At 43.7% G+C, this 7983-nt stretch overlaps 1 protein-coding gene across 1 annotated transcript; it reads left to right on the plus strand.

Moving 5' to 3' along the window:
• Positions 1-3845: 3845 nt before the first annotated feature.
• Positions 3846-6940, plus strand: nmur3 (neuromedin U receptor 3). Its single transcript, XM_086118060.1, has 2 exons — positions 3846-4704; positions 6534-6940. Exons 1-2 carry the CDS (start codon positions 3846-3848, stop codon positions 6938-6940), a joined length of 1266 nt encoding a protein of 421 aa, XP_085974186.1.
• The last annotated feature ends 1043 nt before the right edge of the window (positions 6941-7983 follow it).

Genomic DNA, 7983 nt, shown 5'->3' on the forward strand with positions numbered 1-7983 from the left:
ATAGACAAACAAATTCACCTTCACAGTCTTCAATGAACAACATGATTGATTTTGGAGAGGAAGCTGGAGTATATGCAGAACAACTGCCAAGAATAAAGGAGCACAGGATCAAACCCGGGCGGCCCGGTAGTCCGGTGGTTAGCACGTCGGCTTCACAGTGCAGAGGTACCGGGTTCGATTCCAGCTCCGGCCTCCCTGTGTGGAGTTTGCATGTTCTCCCCGGGCCTGCGTGGGTTTTCTCCAGGTGCTCCGTTTTCCTCCCACATTCCAAAAACATGCATGTCAGGCTGATTGGACGCTCTAAATTGTCCCTAGGTGTGAGTGTGGGCGTGGATGGTTGTTCGTCTCTGTGTGCCCTGCGATTGGCTGGCAACTGATTCAGGGTGTCCCCCGCCTACTGCCCGGAGATGGCTGGGATAAGCTCCAGCACCCCCCGCGACCCTAGTGAGGATCAAGCGGTTCGGAAAATGGATGGATGGATGGAGGATCAAACCCACAACCTTTTGACTGTGAGGCAGACGGGCCAACCACGAGCGCACTGTGCAAGTCACTGTGCAAAGTGTCAATTGAAATGCGAATGAGATGACTATCTTCGTGCTTCTGATTGCCCTCATCCTGAGCAGGGGTTATCCTGTAGCACCACCTGTTGCTTCGGCATGCAATTCTGGAAAGTAGTGTGCAGTTTACAGCCCATTCTAAAAAAATAATCTTTTTTGCACTGTACTGTACTCAACACTCGAATTCTTTTTGAATGCTCCCCATAAACAAATGAGCCATTCACGAGCTGCTTGATTTTATTCATGCAGCCTATATGGTTACCTGCACCACATCCCCTCTCTCTTTCTTGGCGCTCTCTCCCCTCTGTACGGCATGGGAAGAAGGGAGGATGCGCCTCCTCCTCCTCCTCCTCACACCCCCAATTACACTATCGCATGAGTGCACGTCAAAGGAAGACGCTTTGCAGACCTGCAGATTCAGAAGGTGAGTTTTCATTCATGCAACGTACTTAATTTGTATTTATTCGTGCCTGCCTGCGTGTTGGTTTGTCCTTTATTGATGCTTACAGGTACCTATTCAGGGGGTAAAACATTTTTTTTTTAATGAACATATGCACCGTCCTGCCATAATGTTGCTTTAATGATCTCAAGCACATTATGGTAACATTGCAGGTTTAGTTTCACATTGGAAGAGTCAAGGGTCAATCATGTATTATGCACATGAGGCAGCCTAATTAACCTTGAGGTGGAATAAGAAGTAGTGATTGGCATTCATCAGGGCGGCGCATCTAATTTCAATCATCCTCCGAGCACCACCAGTTGATAGAACATATTTAAAGCTTATTATTGTGGTGGGGAAAGATAATCTTATATTCCTGCACCAGACTGTTTCCCTTTCTTCCCATTAAATGGTAGCAAGGAAAAAAGCGGAAAACGGCGGCAATGTTTTTTTTTTTCTGCGTGCCAGTTGTCTCCCGAAGATCCCCGCGAGCTAAGAAGCACACTCACCTGCAATTGTTACCGTTTCCCAAATGGAACAAGAGATGCATGCAACAATTTCTTGCCTGACTTTCCCTGTGCAGCACAAATGGTTATCATGCTGATCTCACACTTCTGAGCTTCTGTTTTCGAATTTCAGCTCCCTCCTTCCGATGTGGAGTTTGCATGCTCTCCATTCGCATCACAAAAATGTGCTTCTTAGGTTTATGGGAGATTCGAAATTGGCCAAAGGTGTAAATCTGAGTGTGAATCCTTGTTTATCTCTCTGCGTATTGCAATTGGCTGGCCACCAGCCGAGGACATCGCCACCTTATTTTGCCTGAAGTCATCATCACATGAAAACCCAGCAGGCTTGAGACAAGATTTGAATCAACCATTCGAGTGTGAGACTGATGTGCTAACTGTGAGTATGCCATTCTGTCAAATGTGGTTCTAATCATCAGAATGAAAACAAGGTCATAACATTTGGGATTTGATTTACTTTTATTGGAGGTACAATTCAAACAAACAAGGTCAGGCAATTTGCTTTTTTGGCTTTAAGACTTGTCTTACCAATTGGCATTGAACTGACCAAGATGTTTTATTTTTGGAATTTTTTTTTACAACCAAAATGACATGTGAGGTGAATCGCTATGAAAAAAAAACTCCTTTTAATCCCCCAAGTGATTTTTTGTCTCACATCCTTTGTTCTCCTAAAAGGTACTGTATAGAAGTTAAAGTATTATTTCGCGTGGATTTTTCATCACTGACAACTTTATCAGGGTAGCATCAAAGCCAAGGATGCCAAACCATACGTATAAAATAAAAAATAAGTATAAGGTAATGAACATGGAAACGTTTGAGTCTGGGACCAAGAGAGCACTAAGCTAACATTTCTCTCCATCATGGATAATCCTTCACATCCTTCTTATGACACACTGCACTCTGTACATCTTGGAGGTGTCATCATAACTCTCTTTCTCTGTATATATATATATATATGGTTTCCTCCCACATTCCAAAAACATGCATGGCAGGCTGATTGAACACTCTAAATTGTCCCTAGGTGTGAATGTGAGCGTGGATGGTTGTTCGTCTCTGTGTGCCCTGCGATTGGCTGGCAACCGATTCAGGGTGTCCCCCGCCCACTGCCCGAAGACAGCTGGGATAGGCTCCAGCACCCCCCGCGACCCTAGTGAGGATCAAGCGGTTCGGAAAATGGATGGATGGAGATATATATATATATATATATATATATATATATATATATATATATATATATATATATATATATATATATATATATATATATATATATATATATATATATATATATATATATACATACAGAGAGAGAGAGAGAGAGAGAGACTGTGACGACGTCGCAAATTTTATATATATATATATATGTAGAATTTGCGACGTCGTCACACTGTGGAACTGCGATTCAAATTTATTTTGAATCACTACAAAATCATGACAAAACAAACAAGATTTCCTGAGTGGCCGACACCGGCCAACTCATGAAATGTTGTGGCAGACCCCTGCAGGCTGCCCAAAGGTTGGGTGGATTTGCGCTGCATGGCTCAGAGTGCAAGGGCTCATAGAAGACGTTTCACCTCTCATCTGAGAAGGCTTCATCAGTTCATTCACAAAGGTTAGTTTAGGACTGACCAGCCTGAGTTGTTGTGGAAAACCTAACTATTTCTGCTCCAAGTTGGAGGCACACCCTGCCACCAAGAATCGTATCGTTCTTTTGGAATGCTAAACATCCATCATTAAGTTGCCTCGCAGAGGCCTCTATCGGTCAACAAGTTAGGTGGAAACTCCCTCATTAATATTCCATTATGTTGTAGAAAGGTCATGGAGCTACCTCTGTCAAGCGAGACAGAGTTTTTGTTGAAGGAGAAATCATTGAATCTCTTAGGAAGGGATTAAAGGACAGCATTGGATTTGCAGGATAGGCGGTGCCCAACGAAAACAACGTCCTCTGTTTAGAAAAGGTCTTTCCACCGTCACCTCGATGGATTCTCTCACTCCTCTTTCAAACCATTCTCTGTCCTGACCAAGCCTTGTTGCATGAATTGATGACAGTTCTGCTTGATTCAATACTGTGAAAGAAATGACTTGGATGACTGAGAATATCCACAATCATCTCTAATCATCTCTAAAATGGTTCAATGATTTGTTGTTTACGATGATACTAATGCAGCGTGTTATACCGGAGACAAATTCCTTGTGTGTTCTACATACTTGGCCAATAAAGATGATTCTGATTCTGATTCTGATTCAGATTTTTCTTTCAAACAGTTCCACGTGAGCAACTTAACAAAGCACTGATTGCTTCCTCGTCCTTTCTGCAGCCGTGCGATGGATGTCTTTTGGCAAGGTCCCTCCTCAAATGTCTCCAGCAGGCTCCGCAATGCCAGCACGTTCCCCGACTTCACCGTGGGTAACACCACCACTGCCAGCACCAGTCTCGACATTGAAACCACCCTCTTGTACATCCTCGGCCCCAAACGCTCTCCCTTCTTCCTCCCGGTGGCCGCTGTCTACCTGCTCATCTTTCTGGTGGGCTTGAGTGGTAACCTTTTGACATGCGCCGTGGTAGCCAAGCACAAGAAGATGCGCAATCCCACCAACCTGTACCTGGTCAGCTTGGCTGTGTCCGATCTTCTCATGCTGGCCTTCGGGATGCCCATGGAGATCTACGACCTGTGGCAGAACTACCCATTCCCCTTCGGTGCCGTCGGGTGCTATTTCAAGACGTTCATCTTTGAGACTGTCTGTTTCGCATCCATCCTTAATGTCACAGTGTTGAGTGTGGAGCGATACATTGCTGTGGTGCACCCTCTCAAAACCCGCTACCTAACCACCAAGCGGCACGCCAAGCGGGTCATTGGTGCCGTGTGGGCGGCGTCCATGGTGTGCGCTGTACCCAACACATCCCTGCACGGTATCTACTACCTCCTGGGCCACATGAGCGAGTCGGCCATTTGCACTGTGCTCAAGCCGCTGTGGATTTACCACACACTCATGCAGATCACCACCATCTGCTTCTTCTTCATCCCCATGATGGTGATTAGCGTGCTCTACCTGATCATGGGCCTGCACCTGGGCAGGGAAAGAACACAGAGGCGGGGCTACTTCGGCAAGAAATGGGGCAGCGACTCTCGTGTGAGCATCCACGATGAAGGCGGTCGCCGGACCCAAGTCATCAAGATGCTCTGTGAGTTTTCTCTTGAGAAATAGGAAATATACAACTACAAAAATCATTTTGGTGGATCGTAAACAATTCTAAAACAAGGCTTCAAGCTATTGAATACTATTCCCCTTTTAAGTGAACTGTCAACCTATACTCCTACATGACTTTTTAAAACAACAAAAAAAACATCTTAAGAATGCCCCTGGTAGCTTAATGCTAACGCATAATAGAAAATGACATTGACGGATTAACCCAGGGGTCGGCAACCCAAAATGTTGAAAGAGCCATATAGGACAAAAAAACAAACAAAAAACAAATATGTCTGGAGCCGCAAAAAAATAAAAGCCTTCTATAAAACTTACAATGAAGGAAACACATGCTGTATGTACTGTATGTAGGAGACTGGACTGTCTCAGAATTGTTTATGCTATTCATTCCTTTGTTGTGTGTTCACAAATTCCCCCATTGAATTTATTTTGTAATTTCCTCACTTGATTTTTTTGTTTTGGTGCATTATTTTTGCTTTTCTTAGTGTCAATGAAGTGATCATTAAGCGTTAAGCACTTTGTTACAGCTGCCGCTGTTGTGAAAGCGCTATATAAATCAGCATGTTGTAGAAACTCGAAGAAAGCGACAATTTCTCACGTTCGCACTCCGAGAGTGTGTCGTTTTTTTATTAGCACACCAAAAAACTTCCCGCGCCACACGAGACCCGCCGAAAGTCAGTTTCCATAGAAACAAGCAGACTAACATGGCGGTCCTTAAAGGGACTGCAATTACCGTATTTCTACCCCGTTAACAAATGATCGTGAACTCTCTGACAAGCATATGAAACATTGCATTCACACGTTTGCAGTTGGTGGTGAATTATGTACATAGAAGTCACTACAATGTATTGTATTGTATTGTAATTTCCGTTTTTCGGAGGCTCTCTTTGAACGCCTCTCGAGTCGAACGAGAAGAGAGAAGGCACGGAGTCAGAAGCGGACGTGTCTGTGTTTGTCGAGACTGTTAAAAGCATAAATAAAGTATACGTTTTAAAAAACCAACACCACAGCTCTCCTATTTCGGCGGAGCTGCAACATCTGTATCTATTTGAACTATATTAGCCTACTATCAAAATATTTTTCCATTTTAAACATTTTTTATGAAGCTCCAGGGAGCCACGAGATGTCGCTAAAGAGCCGCATGCGGCTCTGGAGCTGCGTGTTGCCGACCCCCGGATTAACCCTTTGTATCAGTAGTGCTGGTTTGAATCGGATAAATCACGATGCACAAATTGTACCCACAAAATTTCGGGATATTTGGCTGTCAGGTGAAATTTCATAATGAATCTAAAATGCACTGTAACCCTTATAGGTGAACTTAAATGGACACAAAGGGGAGTTTGTGTTCAACACACTCTAATTTCCCTATACCCAATTTCTGTACTCTATTTTAGGTGACTTTGGGTCACATGCAGGGTACACCCTGGACTGGTCATCCAGCTATCGCAGGGCACAAAAAGTTTAGGATATTGGACTTTCGGTTGAAACTCACAGAGCGCCAGAATATTAGTTTGTAATCCATGCCACTGTTGCCAAGGCATGCGCCCAAAATACAAAAATATGTGCAAAGGCATGTTGCTCGTTTCTTACACGGATCATTGTTATTTGCAAAAGTGTCTCTGGTGAGCTTCGCAGCCTAAAGAGACTTCAGGTAATTTTTATACCAAAGCCCCATCTGCTGTTGAGTCCACAGCAAAGACAGTGTACTTAATGAAAAGTAAAGACAAAAGCACTTTTGTCAAGCTGTAAGGGGAACAACTGCCGCAGAAGATTCCTGTCAAACTAACTGGTGTTTTCATCCTTCAGCCATCGTGGTGGCAGTGTTTGGCATGTGCTGGGCGCCCTTCCACATGGAGCGTTTGCTGTGGAGTTCCGTGCGCCAGTGGACCGACCTAATGCACAACATCTACCAGTACGTCCACATCCTGTCAGGGGTCCTCTTTTACCTCAGCTCTGCCGTCAATCCGATCATCTACAGCCTGATCTCCACACGCTTTCGCGAATGCTTCCGCGAACTCGTGTGCTCACGGACCGACGAACTAGACTCTCCACCGCCCCCGAAGAGTTCGCTGGTCATCTCCGCCTCCAGGGTCCAGAGCGGAGGTCAGGACTCGTTGATCCGCTTACTGTCTCCGCCAACAACACAGGGACTGGACTGCGTGTTACTCTCAAGTGCTTGCCAAGAGATGGCTTATGAGACTTCGGTGTTCTGAGATAACACTAGATTTACAAAGTAATACAACATTATCATGTGGGACTAACATAGATCCTTACAACCAATTGATTTCATGCAACCTGGACTGGTCGTCTGTCAATCGTAGGATTGACACAAGGAGACAGCATGGAAGACAACTTAAGGTGTACTCACACTACGAGGCAATTTCAACCGTGCAAGACGTTTTGCTGTGCAATTGCTTCAGATAACTGCTGCAGCACTGTAACTATTGTAACTCTGATTTTTCTGTGGTTCTGTTTATTTCCATTGTGAGTGGTGGTGGTTATCATGAAGGACTGGTGAGAGGCATCATTGCATTAATTATACACGTACATGTGCCCATGTTGTGGAGTTTTTCTTTGGACTATAGATATAGATTTGTTTGTTTCTGTTGTACAAAGGGGCAGTGATGACCATTTAGCAAGAGGAGTGATTACTTTAATTACAGTATGTGACATGTCCATGCTGTGGATTAGTACTATTGTTATTTTTTTTACCATCGATATTAATCACGGTGATGATTTCTATTGTTCAAGATGGAGAAGAACTGTTGACAAAAGTCATTGCATTATTTAGATGACATGTACCTGTATGTGCCAATGCCGTGGACCTTTCTTTCATGTCACTGTGGAGGAATTTTTCAGTTACCGCTACTGTTCATTTCTACTGTGCAAAATGCTGGTTGTTACCAACTGTCAAAAGCAGCGATCACATTAATGAGAACATGTAAATTAGATGATGTAAATGCTTCTTACTTACTACATATAGTGGTAAACATGACCCTGTACCAGCTCTTTTGGAACATGTTGCAGCCAGCCATAAAATTCCAAGTCAATTATTATTTGCTAAAAACAATAATGTTTATCAGTTTCCACTTTAGCTGTTTTTATTTCTGTTTATCACAACGTCCCAACTTCATTGGAATTGGGTTTGTATTACCGAATTTCTTTTTACCGTGGATAATTGTTTGTCTCAAGTGCAAGGTGGCAGTTATAATTTAGGACTGGAGAATATTTTGCCCCTAAAATTTGAGACAGTGCA

Source organism: Hippocampus guttulatus, chromosome 8 (genome assembly GCF_054856545.1).
Source record: "Hippocampus guttulatus isolate MCC_2025c chromosome 8, RoL_Hgut_1.0, whole genome shotgun sequence".
Lineage (NCBI taxonomy): Eukaryota > Metazoa > Chordata > Actinopteri > Syngnathiformes > Syngnathidae > Hippocampus > Hippocampus guttulatus.

Bases quoted from the DNA above. Each gene is read 5' to 3' on its own strand.
- nmur3 (XM_086118060.1), top strand. From the start codon at position 3,846: ATGGATGTCTTTTGGCAAGGTCCCTCCTCAAATGTCTCCAGCAGGCTC. The intron at 4,705-6,533 runs GTGAGTTTTCTC...TTCATCCTTCAG, and splicing joins CCAAGTCATCAAGATGCTCT to CCATCGTGGTGGCAGTGTTT.